The sequence below is a fragment of the Drosophila ananassae genome, chromosome 3L (assembly GCF_017639315.1).
Source record: "Drosophila ananassae strain 14024-0371.13 chromosome 3L, ASM1763931v2, whole genome shotgun sequence".
Classification (NCBI taxonomy): Eukaryota; Metazoa; Arthropoda; class Insecta; order Diptera; family Drosophilidae; genus Drosophila; species Drosophila ananassae.
The window spans coordinates 23,366,177-23,384,370 of record NC_057929.1 but is presented as its reverse complement, the minus strand read 5'-3'; the positions used below and the strand labels follow the sequence as shown (position 1 = coordinate 23,384,370).

Below are 18,194 nucleotides of genomic sequence, written 5' to 3'. Positions count from 1 at the left end.
TTGTGGCGCCTTTGACCATTTTTGTGCTAATGGCGACCTATATAGTTGCTTTTTTTGGACGAGTTGTACCATTTGAATGTTGGTCCGTTTCGTATATAAGGTCAATGGGTGATTATGGGGCATGCGCAGTTGGAGCGCCAAAAAACATACATTTTTCCCGAATATTTTTCTCGTAAACTATTGAGTTTTTTTGAAATATCGCTTTATAATGTGAAAATACATCATTTTAACTTAAATTAAATGTTAACTTAAAAAAATGTAGAAAATATTGAGCAGTTTCAAAGTTATGCCCCGTCGATGTGAGGTCCGTCTGAAAAACACGGGTCGCGGTGACCAAGACTGTGGAAATCTGGATTGTCGGAAATCAAAAAATGAAACGGATTTACATTTATTGAAAGTTTATCTAGTACTTAATCGATGGATATTAAAAAAAAAAATAATGGCGACCTATCAAAGTTGAACAATCGTTTTTCGTTAAAAAAAAAGCGGTAGTTTTTCAGCTGTAAAAAAAAAGTTTTGCATAAAAAAATCAATCCTTCGATTAAGTACTAGATTATTATGTATTAAAAAAGCATGCTAAATTTCAAGACAATCAAGTCACTAGTTTTCGAGTAAGAGTGGTCACCGACTTCAAAAACGTAGTTTTGAGAAAAACGTGTTTAAATTTTCAACTCCCTATTACATAAACCGGACGCCCCTTCCTTTAAACATGTGTATCTCAGTGAATTTTCACCGGATCATTTCAAAATTTTGTGCACATTTACATTTCTAAATATAAGCACTTTAAGAAAATGCAAAAAAAAAAAATTCGATGTTTTGAAATTTACAAGTGCGCATGCATGCCCCCTTAAGGGAGTTCAGAATGCACTGACGATTTTCGACTCCAATGTGTTATAAAGCTATAGATCTCGGATATGACTATAGAACTATAGATATGACAGATTGTAAGTAAATTAGTGTTATTTAACAATTGTGTAGCTAAAATTTAGACGGTGACTAGGATTTCATTTAGCTTACTATAAATAAAGACAGGGTGTTATCTATGTTTTTTATATATATTAAATTTTTCTAAAATTTAATTTTGCCAGACGTGCCATTCAGATAGTTGCTGTAACAGGGTTAAATATTCTTCCTTTCATCTGGACCAGATACATTACTGTAGAAAGACGACGCATTGCCAGCATCGTTTGATGTTGAGTTTTGTCAGGTGTAGCTCGCTAAAACTAGAAGAAAACTCCTTCGTGCAGAAGAACATTTTATGGAACTTCCGACTTATAAAAGAAAGGACCGCAAAAATCAATGCCGGTGATGACTCATCAGCGTACATAAGTACAAGTCAATTAGTTAAGGCAAGGGGAAAGAAATAAACAGTAAAAAGTAGGGTTCGAAGATGGCATCCGAAACTGAGGCCGTGAACCCGGTACACTTAGCGTGTCCTTCCAGCCAGCACTGGATGGTAGGCTGGGAAGAGGAGTATGTTTTATGGCAAGACTTCAGGGCAAAAAAAAAATTCAATAATTAATTTATTAATATTATTTGTTTTTATTATCCACTGAACCTTGAACCACTGTACCAGGGAAACGAAACGGGGAGATTAAAGAGAGCAGTTAGTGCGAGTTAGTAAAATGCAAAGAATAGAGATAAGAATCTCTATTGGGAGAGAATAGAAGCAGTAGAATAGAAGCAACACCGTAAGAGATGAAGAAGCAGAGCAGGGCTATGATTGGAAGAAAAATTAATGAAAATATTACATTACTTCAAAATATATCACTGCACTGCAATATATCACTGCACACGCGAAGCGATACGGATCTAAAAATTGCAATTTGCTTATTTTTTTTTATGTGTATAGGAATGAACACCGATTGTTTATGTTAAGCTTTTTTTAGGGTCTGAGCGAGCAAAAAAAGACACATTTTCATGTTTTTTTTTTGAGGATCTGGTAAACATCTATTTATTTAAACTATTTTTAGATTGAAGTACAACATTTGAAGAATGTTTTGTAAAATTTTCAGAAAAAAATAATAAGAACTACGGCAATGGCGACCATTATTAGCAGGCTCCTCGAAAAAAAGTTGCATTGCGGTGCCCCTCATATATCGGTTGTAGATTATCTGAAATCAAAAAATCAAAGTTCTATCGTTAGATAGACATTTTTCCCAGGAGGAGGGTTTTTAAAAGTTCCGATTTTTAAATTTTTGGGAACACTTTGAAGTGAAAAACGTGATTTTTGAGGAAAAAAATCGGCTAATTTGTTATTTAAAAAATAGAAATTTAAACAAATTTGGAAAAAACTCTCCAGGGATACCTGGTCAATTATGTTGGCAAGAAGTGGTAAAAATTTCAAAACGATCGATTCAGTAGTTTTGAAGTTTCGATGGGCACCGACTTTGAAAAAGTGAGTTTTGGGACAAACGCTTTGAAGTTTTTCTCTCCGTTGGCCTGGCTCGGAGGTGGGGTTGCTAAAATCGCTGTATCTTTGTTAATAATGCACCTATCCATCTAAAATTTGGACACAGTATTCTTGAAAGGTTCTTTAATAAGAAAATAAAAAAAAAAAAAAAAATCGAAAAAAAAAATTTGTAAAACCCTAACCCCCCCTTAAAAGGTTATGAAGGAGAAATATCACGGGTAATACACTTACCTACATATATATACATTTTAAAGGGTTGTAGACTCAACATGAAATTATTTAAGTTTTTTAACCATACCATATAATCAGTCAGTACCATATAATTTTATTATTCAATATTAAAATGTTGGAAGTTTCACTTGAAACCCTACTCTAGTTTTGTTTGAATGAAAGGGCTAAATGTTCAATTAAATAGGTGAGGATATGACAAATTTATCCTATGAATATTTTAAGCGAATCTACCTTATATCAAATTCTGCAAGGGTATAGAAACTTCAGCTCAGTCCGAAGTTATAAAAACTTCGGCTCATTCCTTCGGCTCGGCTCATTCAGCTTTCCTTTCTTGTTAAAGATGCTAGGGGCTGTTTCCATCATTTTTATTGGAAAATTGATTCTCAGTTTTAAAGCTATCGAGTTGAAACTTTGTACACATCCTTATTTTGTTTGCAGGCAGTATATAAGTCGGAACGGCCGTGATCGGTTGACTATATCCTATAGATGTTATATAACTGATTGATCGGAAATGCCATAACTTTGGTGTTTTTAAAGATTCTTGGGGCTGTTTCCAACATTTTTATTAGAAAATTGATTTGATGGTGAAATTCTTCAACTATATACAATCCGATATACAGTAGAACTCCAATTATCCGAATTAAAGGGGACCGGGACCCATTCGGATAATCAAATATTCGGATAATCGGATTTTCGTTTTCTTTTCGAAGCCATGGTATATAAACAATACAGTATTGTACACGCACAAACAAAAGTAAGCCATAGCGAAAGAGTAGCGTCCTCGAGCAAGTGAATATCACACTTTTTAATCAAAACAAACAATCGCGGGGGGAAGTCAGTGTAGGCACAACGGCAAGTTAAGGCAAGTCAAGTCAAGACTTGTGATTCGGATAATCGGCGATTCGGATAGTCGGAGTTCGGATAATTGGAGTTCTACTGTATAATAATATAAATTTGCTACCTAACTGCAAGGGTATATCAACTTTGGAACTGCCCGAACTTCCTTTCTTGTTATACCCTTGCAGAGGGTATTATAATTTTGGTCAAAAGTGTGCAACGCAGTGAAGGAGACATCTCCGACCCCATAAAGTATATATATTCTTGATCAGGGTCACCTCCTGAGTCGATATAAGCATGTCCGTCTGTCCGTCTGTCTTTCTGTCCGTCTATCTGTCTGTCCGTCTGTCTGTCTGTCTGTCGGTTTCTACGCAAACTAGTCTCTCAGTTTTGGAGCTATCGAGTTGAAACTTTGCACACGTCCTTTTTTTCCTTGCAGGTAGTATATAAGTCGGAACGGCCGGGATCGGTCGACTATATCCTATAGCTGCCATATAACTGATTGATCGGAAATGCTATAACTTTGGTATTTTTTAAGTTAGAGGGTTGAGACTTTCCACAGCTGTTATATCTGACCAAAATATATCATGTGAAAATATCATGTGTACAAAATTTCATAAGGATCGGCCGACTATATCCTATAGCTATCATAGAACGATCGGAATTGCCATAACTTTGTTGTTTTAAAAGTTAGAAAGATGGGACTTGGTACAGACTTTATTTTGGACAAAATAATCTGATCTGCCAAATTTCATAAGGATCGGCCGACTATATGCGATCCGCTTTATATCTAATAATGTAAGATGCGTGGCGCCACCTAGCGGACTGCGACTCAACTGCAAGGGTATATAAACTTCGGCTCCGCCCGTTGTTAGCTTTCCTTTCTTGTTTTTGTTTATGTATTTATCTTCAAGAACTTATTTATTTTTGTACTACTTATAATACTTATTTGTATAAATTTTTTGAGCGAAAAAAAATAAAAATTGATGAAATTTTAGCGCAATGAAGTACAGTATTAAAAGTCGAGCGAACGCCGCCGGGCGTTCGACCGCATTCCTTCTTAGCGCTATTACTTTCTAACGGCATCGAATATTGAAAAATCCTTTGAACCATATATTCTACATAACTTATAGATACAATTTATGATAACAAATTTTTTCGATTTTTTCGAATCTGCACACGGGATGACCCCCTTAATAACAATTTTTGAAATTAAAAGAAGAATTAAAGTGGCGCTCATTACGACGCCATTTCCGGCAGCCCCTCAGAAAAAGTGCATCCGCGTTGTCAGCAGAACTTCTTTACTAAAACACGTATTTTTTATACCCTCGCAGAGGGTAATATAATTTTGGTCAAAAGTGTGCAACGCAGTGAAGGAGATCTCTCCGACCCTATAAAGCATATATACTCTTTAAATTAAAATTAAAATTAAAAATTAACTGATTGATCGGAAATGCCATAACTTTGGTGTTTTTTAAGTTAGAGAGTTGGGACTTGCCACACATGTTATATTTGGCCAAAATATCCTGTACAAAATTTCATAAGGATCGGCCGACTATATCCTATAGCTGTCATAGAACGATCGGAATTGGCATAACTTTGGTGTTTTTTTAAGTTAGAAGATGGGACTAGGTACAGATTCCCTTTTGGTAAAAATAATGTGAGTTTTCAAATTTTATTAGGTCGGCCCACAATATCCAATGCCATATAACTCAACGATCGGAAATAGCACAACCTTGCTAGTTTCAAAGATGCTTGGGTCTTTTTCCATCATTTGTATTAGAAAATTTATTTGATGGTGAAATTCTAATAAGGAACGGCTAACTATATACGATACTGTATATATTTAATAATATATATCCTGTATATATATAATAATTGCTACCTAACTGTAACGGTATATCAACTTCGGCTCCGCCCGAAGTTAGCTTTCATTTTTTGTTTTATTTTTAATTCTGATGATCCTGAAAGAAGTTCTGCTGACAAGGAAACCCATGTAACCTTTTATGCGCTCGCTGGATGACTCTGGGTTTGGTTGAACACGATAGCCTGCAACCGAGAATTATTGACCTTGGAATCATGAGCAAGATTATCTGATTGAGCTGTCCCATGCACATCCGGATTTTTGTTTAAAATTGAATTTCCAACGGAGGATGTTGGGACTTGTGCCAGCATCAATTATTGTAATTATCACTAATAAGTTTTCTTAGTGTAACTAGCCGCCACGGTACACATATTGCTCGTTATCGGCAGTTCCATCTTTGATTCGCCCATATTCGCATTCGATTTGTTGTTCTTTGCAGCACATTTACTTTGGGAGCTTTGGTAGAGCTTCTGCTCCCAAGCTCTTAGTTAAGCACTTGTATTTTAAAGTTGATTATTGATCGGCCGCTACCTTGTTTTGTTGAGCGGAATTAACCCCAATAATTATTGAAATCGAACTCTTTTTTATTGATTCGAACGCTTATTAATTGAAGCTATCAAAAATCTGGTAGCTTTAAACCCCCTATTTATATTATTAAACCTGAAAACCATTTAAACTTAAACTGTAAACCTGCATTCCTACAAATTGGAGTAAAAATGTTGGGCACTTTGCCGTATATTTCAATCGTAAATAAAAAAAGTGTACGTTTCTATAGTTGAGTCAAAGTTAATAATGTTATGAAATATATTGATTTTTTAAATAAAATTGTAATAATATGTAACACTTTTCTTATTTTCTTCAATGTAGCCTGTTGCTGAAGTACCCTTCCGTATTAATATGGAAAATGATGATATATCTCGAGATGCCTTGAAATCGTTAATTTTCGAAGAGACGTTAAAATTTAAGGAACGACAACCGGAAAAGACCCTCTAAAAATTGCAATTATCAATAAAAGATCACTCCATTTCATATTTGATTAAGTCTAATAGTAAAACTAAAACATATTTGTGATTTAATTATTATACCCACCATCGTCGTATTATTTTATCTGGATTATAATTTCTTTGTATTATATAAGTGAATTATTATTTCTCGTTAGACAGTGAAATGAAGTTGTATTTTTATTTTTGTTTAAGGTTCAGGTAATAAACTTGAAATTTATGGTTTTGGGTTCTGCCTGTAATTATTATTAACAAAAAATTATTTATTAATTTGAATATTATATTTGTATAACTGTGTAGAGCATTAAACATTTTGCCATAATTTTCCCATTATTTACCCATAACGAATAGAATTATTCACATTATAATTGACATATTTCATAACGATTCAAGTTTAAATAATGTTTTACAGCTGTATCGTTATCTTTTAGTCTTTCAGTTTAAATGTTTAATATTGAGAACAAGTTTAAAAACGCGTAATAGCGAATGACTATTGATACTGGCGAGTTATATAATGATCCACACCATAATATAATTTGATGACACTTTGTAATCTTAATAACACTGGCGGACAAAATCGAATCTTTTTACTCCTCCCATAATTTTACTTGCTTCATAACTTTAGGTATTTTCTGAACTCGAGAGCAAAGAAAAAAAACCTAAAAGAAAAAATTGTACAAATTTTACCATACATATATTGAATTATAGGGGCATGCCTAGTACATAAAATTTGTATACTCTTGCAAAGAGTATTATAATTTTTTTTTCAAAGTGGGCAATGCAATGAAGGAGACGTCTCTGACCCTATAATGTGTATATATTCTTGATCAACATCACCTTCTGACTCGATATGAGCATGTCCTTCTATCCATTTTTACGCTTACTTAACTGAAAGGGTACATAAACTTGGGCTTCGCCGGAGCCAAAGGTTTTCTTTTTTATTTAATAATCAAAATGGCATCCATCAGTTACCATATAATTGGAAGACTAATAAAAAGTTTAAATATCCAGTTTTATGCATTTATTTTTGGGTTTCTATGAAATTTTAACAAACTTTTTTTTTCATTGGAATATATTTCAATTAATGAAATCATAAATTTTATTTTTTTAATATTTATTGCTTGCTCTTGTTTTAATATTTTACTAAAAAAGACCGCAATATTTAAGAAAAAAAATAGCACCACTTTCGATATCTTAGGAATGCACGCAAAAATGGTAACTTTTTTCCGACTTAAAGCACAAGTTTTACAAATTTGTCTTCAATTTACTTATTTCAATAAAAAAAAACGTTCAAATGTCGTGGAAAACTCTGCAGTGATGAAAAGCGTGATCAAGAATGGAAAATCCTCTCGAGAAGTGGGTCGACTTGATGGATCCTAATGTGTTTTGGGGAGAATCCACTATAAACCCCAAAGTCGATCATCGATGGACTCCTAGTCCTGCTACAACGCGGATAATGGGTGGCCGAGCCTGTAGCGAGAACATTGTATCTGCGTTTGGTGCAGATTATCATCTTATTGATAAATAAGATGATAAGAAACATTACCTGTAACAAAAGTAAAGAAACACGCCGTATAAAGCGGTCCCTGATCCCTCTAGAGGTCAAAAGGTTGGTTCGCCATAGCAAAAGGGAACTTTTCAAGCCGACAGCCTACAGACCTGAAAAAGGACCTAAATATTGCTGCAACGGATCATACAGTGCGCACATATCTCAAACGTCCCAAGAATTCTGAATACAATCCCCAGTACTTCACAAAGATTATAAAGCATGGAGAATGAACCGTCATAGTATGGGCCTGCATTTCATACAATGAAGTAGGTCCCATACACTGGATAGTGGCCTGCGCAAACGCCGGATCTAACCCAATAGATAATATGCGGTCCGACGTTAAGAAGGCACTTGCTGATACCAAACCATCAACATTAGATTGCCTTTGGTGTGTTATTAAGGAGGTATGGACTAATATAGCCAAAAAACGCTGCCGAGACTTAGTCGATTCAATTCCACGCTGTTTTAGCCAACAAAGAATGCGCTAACAAATATTAATACACGCATCTATATGATATATTAACAAGAAAGGAAAGCTAACTTCGGGAGGAGCCGAAGTTGATATACCCTTGCAGTTCAGTCGCAGTCCGCTAGGTGGCGCCACGCATCTTATATTATTAGATATATAGCTGATCGTATGTAGTTGGCCGATCCTTATGAAATTCGGCAAATCAGATTATTTTGTCCAAAATAGAGTCTGTACCAAGTCCCATCTTTCTAACTTAAAAAACACCAAAGTTATGGCATCTCCGATCAATCAGTTATATGGCAGCTATAGGATATAGTCGACTGATCCCGGCCGTTCCGACTTATATACTGCCTGCAAAAGAAAGAAGGATGTGTGCAAAGTTTCAACTCGATAGCTTTAAAACTGAGAGACAAGTTTGCGTAGAAACAGACAGACAGACAGACGGACAGACGGACATGCTCATATCGACTCAGGAGGTGATCCTGATCAAGAATATATATACTTTATAGGGTCGGAGATGTCTCCTTCACTGCGTTGCACGCTTTTGACCAAAATTATAATACCCTCTGCAAGGGTATAAAAATGCGTCATGATATTTATATATTAAAGATGCGTATATTGTATTTGTTAGCGCATTCTTATCAATATATGATAAGAATCAATATGATTACTAATAAATATCATGCGATTTAGTCATTATGTATTATAATTTAACATCCATTTTTGAAAAGTGGTGCTATTATTTTTTTCGTTGAATTATATAGACATTAATAAATTTTGTTAAATAACTTAAAAACATTTAAAAATCTATTTTTGTTCATTTTTATTTCCTTTAAGGTCTTTAATTTTGAAAAACGTTTAAAACGTTTTCTTAAAGCCAAAAATATGATTATGGTGAAAAAGTATATTGGATGGTGCTGATATTTTTTTTGAAGCTGTAAGTGAACGATTGGAAATTACCCAAACATGGTGTTTTGGAGGAGAAAAAGTTGAAAAATTCTGTAGATTATTAATATGTAATTCGTTTTAAAAAATTTCGGGAAACTTTATCTAGTAACTGCCAATAGCGAAAGGAAATAACCTAACTTTTATGTGTTGGGAAGCTTGGGAACTTTCAAAATTTGTATAATAAACTTTTTTGATCGGGATCGTCCAACTTGTATATATTTTGGATATACACCCATATATTGTATTATATAAATAGCCACATACTGCAACTGTAAGGGTATATTAGCTTCGGATCTGTCCAAAGTTAGCTTGCCATTATTGCATTTATATTTTAATCGCATCTTGAACTGTATTGTACTTGTTCTTTATTTGATACTCATCTTTCTTTAATTACCATTTTCGAAGAATGGATTCTCAAAAGAAATTTGTTGTTGCATACTTTGTATTGTTTGGATCAATATATAATTAAAAATTTAATTTATCAAGTGTGTCACAAAAATCATTTGTGGAAAATGCTGAAAGCAATTTCTCTCCAAAATTTCAGTAGTGACATAAAGGATTTAATGTTTTTGACCACGTCACCTTGGGATTCTCTTTTTGACAAGTTTATCCGATCTACCAAATTTTAATGATCGGCCGACTATATCCTAAAGCTGCTTTTTGGCACCTAATTACAAAATCTAATTTTGAATAACCGTAAAAGTGAATAACCGGGCCTGAACCTGATATCAGCAATTTCAGCGAAAAGGCTGACAGGTGAAACCTAATACCTAAGAAATCTAAGCCAACGGACCAAGATAGCTGCCCAAGCACTTGTACATTCACTATACTTAGCAGTGCCCAAGCACTTGTACATTCACTATATTTGACCTAACCATAAGTTAAGCTGCAACATTTCAAACTATGTATCTTGTAAAAAATCTACAATATAAAGACAATCTCGACTACAAAAAGGTTTGTTATTCAGTCCTCAGAGTGCTGCTCCCGTCAAAAGGACTACCAGCAGGACCCAAAGATCACTTCACATTGGAAAGAAAATGAAGACTTATTGATTAACAAACATTAAGACAGGTGGACATACTAGCGATCGAAGAACCACAGCTACCGAACAATCTCTGAAGCAGACGTTAGAACTACTTAAGCGTCACGGAACCAGTCAAGCAACGATGCAGCAAAATGCGTCATCACCCTTATCCAGCTTAAGGTAGTAGACCAATGTAACGGCCCAAATTTGGACGATTTTTTGAAATTATTACGAAAGAATGGTGAGCTGTTTCGGGGAAGCACACAGCCTTCCATAGTCATCAGAAATTAAAAAATCAAAGAAATTATTATTATGTAGACCCTGATGAACTAACTTCTAATGAACTAACCAATAATATACATAGAAAGTGAGAAATTTTATAAATGTTGGAGTTTTGAAAAATAAGTACTCAAAATCGAATTTTTTCCGTTGATAAAATGTTTGAAAAAATCAATTTATTATTAGAAATTTAAATGTTTTGAAGGTATGTGTATGTAGAATAACTGGTAAAATTTTAAGCCAAATCGGTTGAATAGTTTTGAGTCAGTGCTTCCCCGAAATTTCAAAAACCTGGTTTCGAGAAAAACGCGTTCAAAGTTTCGACACGCTTTCATACTCACTACGGCGCGCTCTCTTATTTTGCCAATAACTTTGAAAATTTAAGAGCATGTTTTTGAAAGGTGGTTCTTTCAAAAAATGTAGAAAAAAAAAATTCAATTTTTTGAACCCATCACATTGGTCTACTACTTTAACAATGTGTTCAGCTTTAGCACTTCTCACAAGTGAACTTGCCGTTCTGCTACCATCCGCCCAAGAGGCAATAAATGGACCAGCCAGACCCCCTCATCAATGCCACAAATCTCCAACAGATTGGCTAATACACTAAGACTCCCATTGGTGTCATCAACCCTAAAAATCGCTTGCATCGGAAGGAAAACTAAAAAAAGCACGAACAACGGCTGTGTCGGCACGAAAAACGACCCTATCATCATCAATCACTGATGTTCAAAAACAAATCAACAGTCCTACTACCGAAAATTATGCCCTATTATTATTATTATCCCACTTCAGTTGCGCTTAGCCGTTCCTGAATTTACGCAGCCTCCAGAAAATTGATCTGTTATTGGTATATTAACACTGACTTATGAGGCTCCAAAAGGTACATTTCGGAGAAGGACAGCCGCTACTCCAAAATACCGCGAATGGATTGTAATCAGGCCAGCTCGACTGGAATCAGCTCCACATTCCAGGGCAGAACAAGTTGTTCTTAATCACGCGGCTAGGGCACCGGAAGCATAACTGAACTATCGGAAATGACACAACCTTGGTATTTTAAAATATTTTGGACTCAAAATTTTTTTAGAAAATTGATTTAATAGTATATTCACATTGTGATAGGCTACCGAGAGGTATATCTATCAATATAAGCTACCTAATTGCAGGCATATATCAGCTTCGGCTCCGCCCGAACTCAGTTTTCATTTTTTGTTAATAATAAAACATTCAACAAATATAATATTATATAACTAAAGTTTCAAAACAGAATTACAGCTTAATTATTAAAATTAAAATTTGTAAGGAAGAATAGGCTGTTTCAAAATTAAAAAAAATTTATATTTTTCGATTGGAAGCGATTTCTGTGGCAGCCTTGAATAAAGAATTAGAATACAAGCACAATCTGAACTGGCACTTTATCAATATATACTTTTTGGGAGCAGTTCTGCGGGGTCTGATCATACTTGATCTGCGTGGGTACTGCGTGGGAACCATCCCAATCGGATGGTTCGATCTTTTATGGTCTCTGAGATCCACTATTTCGCGTTCTTACAGACAGACGGAAATTCGAGTCTGCTGTCGACGCTGATCTGGAATATATATATATGTACTTTTTTTCTATTACTATATTACGGATTATCGAGTCTGCTGTCGACGCTGATCGGGAATATATATATATGTACTGTTTTTCTATTACTATTTACTTCGGAAAGTAACTATTTACTTCCTTTACATACATTTAAATGAATACAAAAAAAGACAGACAAAAAAAAACCTTTCTGGTGTAAGTTGAAAACGTTGCCATATTGCATATAATAGATTTCAATACATTAATTCCAATACTTTCAACTCCAAATTCGTATATAAAAATGTGGCACCAGCGTATCAAAATCAAAAAATCAACTTCACTTTGAATTGAGTAGCTAAAGAATTGAACGCTTCTTTAGTTAACTACTCTTATCTTAGCTATTGATCAATAGGAATTTAGATCAAGAGAAGTTTTAATAAGAATAATTTCAAAATGGTCGAGGTTTTTAAAATCACCTAAGGGTAAATTGTGTATTACAATTAGGATTAAAAAAAAAAACTTTTTTTCACAGAAAAAATTTCATGTCAATCCAACGAATATTTTCGACTAAGTGTAAGTTAATAAAAATAAAATTACCTACATGTAAAGGTGCAATCAAAATTTTAAGCGAGTTTCATTCGAAACGGAGTTTACAAAGTCGGTGAGCAAGATGTCTTAAAAACGGCTGAACCGATCGGTCTGAAATTTTTGCATAATATTTCTATTTCTTAAACCATAAAAGAGCGGAGTTTTGGTCAAAAATCGACTTTTTCGGCATTTTCTCAAAAATTTGTTTTTTTGTAATTCCTTTGATAAATTTAAATATTATTCATTTTTGTAATTAAATTAATTTGTTTTTTGCATTTCCGATGATCCTGTCCAGAGTTATCCTGCTCACCGCAAAATTTCCATAACGTTTATAGAAAATTTTCCTATATTTTTAAGTTGATCCGAATAATAGTTTCGCAGATATAGTCTTTAAAATGTGGACGCTCGGGGTAGGTATAGGCAGATGTTTTCAAATTTGGATTCCTCTCGAACTACATAACCGATCTTAATGAAATTTTACCCTGGTCTTGGAAATATAATTTACAAGGTATTAACTGAGGGAAAGGAAAGCTAACTTCAGGCGGAACCGAAGTTTTATACCCTTGCAGTTGAGTCGCAGTCCGCTAGGTGGCGACACGCATCTTATATTTTTAGATATATAGCGGATCGTATATAGTCGGCCGATCCTTATGAAATTAGGCATTTCGAATCCATTGAAACTCCCATCCTTCTAACTTGAAAAACAACCAAGCTGTCAATCAGTTATATGACTTTTAGACTTTCAGACTTTTTATAAAAAAATTCAAATTTTGATGAAAATTTCTCGACATTTTTATACCGTTGCAGAGGGTATTATAATTTTGGTCAAAAGTGTGCAACGCAGTGAAGGACACATCTCCGACCCTATAAAGTATATATATTCTTAATTATAATAACCTCCTGAGTCGATATGAGCATGTCCGTCTGTCTGTCTTTCGGTTTCTACGCAAACTAGTCTCTCAATTTTAAAGCTATCGAGTTGAAACTTTGCACACACCCTTCTTTCCTTTGCAGGTGGTATATAAGTCGGAACGGCCGGGATCGGTCGACTATATCCTATAGCTGCTATATAACTGATTGATCGGAAATTCAATAACTATGGAATTCCATTCTATGCATTCTAATTTGGGCAAGCTTATCCGATCTGCCAAATTTTATAAGGATCGGCCGTCTATATCCTATAGCTGCCATATAACTGATTAATCGGAAATGCTATTACTTCGTTGTTTTTCAAGTTAGATGGATGAGAATATCAATGGATTCCTTTTTATGCAAAATAATTCGATATGCCAAATTTCATAAGGATCGGCCGACTATATACGATCCGCTATATGTCTAATAGTATAAGATGCGTGTCGCCACCTAGCGGACTGCGACTCAACTGCAAGGGTATATAAACTTCGGCTCCGCCCGAAGTTAGCTTTCCTTTCTTGTTTTTTTTTTGAAAATTAAATGTTTATTAAATATTTATCTCTTAGTTAATAAAAAGTTTCATGGAAACCCCATGAAACCCAGAAATCATTAGACTAAATAGGTTGCTCAGAAAAAATTTGTGAACAAAAAAAAGAGCTTTTTTCGGACTCATAACTGTATAGTATTAGGTGCACCCGCCTGTTTTAAGGGGTTATAAAACAAGCGGGTGCACCTAATAATGCAATATGTGGTATAGTTTGATACTATTTTGTGGGTAATGGAATTTATGTTTGTTCCGGACTTTGGAGAGCCCAAGTGTTATTTTGAGTGAATGAAATTATGCTGGGAGTAAAAATCTATTTTATAGACTTGTGGTATTTAGGATTGTGACTATCATTAGAATTTTTTTAAATTTAATTATTTTTAGATATACAGATTTTTTTAAGACTGGAAAAATTGGAAGTTTAATTTAAAAAAAAAAATTTTTTTATAATTGGTCGGAACTAAGATTTAAAAAACAAGATAAAAAAATTAATTTTTTTCAAACAGTCGCCATTTTATTACGACATTTTAAAAAGAATCTATACATTACTGTAGATAAGAATACCCTCTAACCAGTCTTACGAAGTGATTTTTAAGAATATAAAAAATATATTAACGTATTAAAAAATAAAAATACGCAAAACTAAACGAAAAACAGAACTGTACCGTTTGCAAAAATACATATATACTTTTTATAGAAAATCGGTTCAGTAGGCTCATTTTAAATACTTTGTTGTTAATCTTTGTAATTATTACCAAAAATTATATATTTCACTTACTGCATAAAACTATTGTCTCTCAAAAGTGAGGCGGAAAATAATAAATATCTGCTATCTTCTTTTTATTCTCAAAATTTAAATAAACTATGTTTTTCAATATTCTCTTATAATAATAAATTCGTAGGAGAGATTGACTGCTTTACCATCGCTCACTATGGTAAATGTCCCTGTAACACATTTTAATATTGTTCGCTGATTTCCTAGATTGAAATAATAGAGCTGCAGAAAATATGCTTGTGTCACGTTTGCAAAAAAAAAAACAAAACCAGCAATTTCCATGCTCGGTGCTACGACATGAGAACCCTACAATAATGATCTTAGAGAGGTATCTTGACTTTCAACGCACACAACCATGCTAAAACAGACGGCACTTTCAAAGGCTGCGAGGATATCCTGGCTTTATTCGCCGAGAAATAAATTATCCTTTTCTAATAAGGTACGGAGGTACAAATCCATTTTTAGCCCCATTTGGAACAATGCCTTACAAATTTATGGAGTTACACCGAAAACAAACAAAAATAAAAAAGTGAGGCGATTAAACAATGTGAAAGGCCTCCTGGTAGATTAGGCCAAGGAACAGATACTAAAAGTAGAAGATGTTTGCCAGACACAAACTACTTGAGACGCCTTGGAAGTCACTCCAACACCCTGGCAAAAAGATGGCCACGTAGACCCAGGATAAAAAAAATGAATCTCCCACCCGCATGACCTTCTGTTGCGTTTTGTGTAAAAGTTCCTAACATAACATTAATTAATTAATTTAAATTAAAATAAAAGTAATTGTAAAATAAAATGAAAAAATCTACCATAAATCTTAAGCTTTACTTTACAATCTTCTCACGCTGCCACCTAGGTAGCAGTATACCTGTTAATTTAAATAAATATAAACGTTAACAAAAATAAATAATAGAACGGACGGTTCAACTTTTCGATTTTATTTATGGCATTGTGTGTGACGTAATCGCGCGGAGGTCTTGGAACCACTATAGTTATGGAGCGAGCGTACCGCCACCCATCTGCCATTCATCTTCTAGCCCTTTGTGTATGGAGCCCACTGGTTCCGGGTTTTGTGCGGTCCATTCCTCTTTGAAGGGGATAGAGACTTAGTAGTAGAAGTTGCGGTGGGATGATCGACGGGAATACAGTAGTGTACCCCCTGGTTTTGAGAAGTGGTATAAATCTAGCTTGGTGTGACCATGGGTGGGTATTCGTCCCTCATAGACCAGCCTCTCGTAGCCTTATTGTTGTGAGTGAAGCTACTTTGGCCCCTATGATCACTATCGGTAGTTAGGAAAGGTTAAAGTCTAGGGCGTCGCCTGATTGAGGAGGACTGCCTAGTTAAAAAGCATCGGTCTAATGATCGCCGTGTATATTCATGTACCTATTTGGGGCGAAATTCGCCATTTCAGCTTTACAGGTGGAGAAACAGGCGTAAAGCGTGTTTGTCGCTTTGTTTGGTCTTACTTGTATTCAACATTCAGTCCAGTTACCTTCCTAGCGTCATTCCTAAGTTCTTTGCCTAGGTAAGAGCAAATTTGGCAGTTTGTACTTCGTGGTGAAAAGAAAATGTTTGATCTTAGATGGATGCATCTGCCGTCATGCGCCATCATTGTCTCGCGGTTACTCTCGTTAGCATGAAGCGTTGAGCCGCGGCTCCGCGTTCTTACTTCTTCTTTGGGTCTTCAACCCCTTAGATAAATCCACATATATTGCTAAAATCATAGTATTAAATCTAATCAAATAAATTACGCCTATTTTTAAAGCGGACAGATTTGATTGTGCACCGACGTGATTGTGTGAAGAATTATTTTCCATTGAAAATTTGAGCTGTGCGGCCTAAAATATAACATTATAAAAATCATAATTTGGTTGGTGATTTGTGCGCGAAACATAAACATCTATTTCCCCGTTATATAGATATTAAACAATGGGTCGTGAGCTATCAATAAATAAACAAACTATATTAAATCGTCGCGGATTTCAAGAGCATGCACAAGGAGCTGTCCGAGTTGGATGTTGCGGAACTCAGGACCGATCAACTTCAACTTCAACGATGCGGCGAGGAAGGCACGATTCATTCTGGACCAGGAGATTATTCGGCGCTCCAGTTTATTACCTGCGAGCTCAACGCTGATCCAAACAACTTCCGCCACCAATTTCGACGCGTCGCTTGGCAAAACTTTCCAGGCTTTGCCGCCACAGCCGCTTCCCGCTTTAAGTGGAGGTTATGCAGAGGGGCTTGAATTCCAGCCACTGTTCTCTACCATGGTGGACATATCCATGTATAAGTCGGATGGAGAAGCTTCAGCAGTTACGCTGCTGCCTTGGTGAGTCTGCTTTGCAAAATGTGCGTTCATTGGATCCGTCGGACAAAAACTATTACCGAATAGGAGGCGTAGAATGTGCATCGACGACGATGCTACACGCACTTGCGAGCCGTGGCAAACATGGGCACAACGAAGCAGATTACAAGCTATATCGTAATCCAAATGTTGTTGCAGAAGGTTGATGATGCTACACAGCCCAAATGGAATGAAAAGCAGGCTAACTCGGATTCCTTAGATTTAAATCCAACGTGAGAGTTGAGCAGAGATTTTCGCTGTCATATGCATGGTCTGTGATGGCTATTCCCACATGATAAGCTCCTGGCCAAGATGAAGATTGTCGCCTGAGGACGTTAGGCGAAGTAAGGCGGCTTTATTCCGTAAGTGTCTTGGATTTGGTCAACTTTCTTGGCATTGCAATGCTTCAATCTGCCATGCGTGTGGATGCAGGCTTCTGCATTTTGGTGGCAACTTGCCAGCTGGTATCCAAGGCCAACACCACTCTCCCGAGATTTCCGTATCCAGTGAAACTGTTTCACGTTCACCGGCCATCAATTCCTTTGTCGCAAAGGATCATTTTGGTTACATGGTGCTGCTAGCTATTGCCAAAATTCTAATCCGGAACCGCTCTGGAGTTCTTCTGCCCAGCCGAATGCCTGATTAAACATAACTGGGCCAATTAAACATAATATAACCGGTGTACTGGGCGAATCGTACTGACAGGCTCTACGTCGTTTCTATTCGTTGGAGAGGAAACGGTCTCATCAGCCCGAACTGCGCGCTCAGTATTCGGCCTTTATAAGGGAGTATCTTAACTTACGTCATATGGCCCTGGTTCCAACAAAGTTGCATCGCGATTGCAAATTTTT

The 18,194-nt window shown here is 35.6% G+C and overlaps 1 protein-coding gene across 2 annotated transcripts in view; it reads left to right on the top strand.

Moving 5' to 3' along the window:
* The window catches only part of LOC6496775 (mitogen-activated protein kinase ERK-A), a 68,806-nt gene extending 61,449 nt beyond the window's left edge, over nucleotides 1-7,357 (top strand). The window contains exon 8 of one of the 2 annotated variants that reach the window (XM_014904707.3): nucleotides 6,213-7,357. In XM_014904707.3, the coding sequence (XP_014760193.1) occupies nucleotides 6,213-6,338 (126 nt within the window). In that variant the 3' untranslated portion in view covers nucleotides 6,339-7,357. The remainder of the gene's footprint in view (nucleotides 1-6,212) is intronic. The other variant, XR_006507233.1, reaches the window with a different exon arrangement.
* Nucleotides 7,358-18,194: the final 10,837 nt, after the last annotated feature.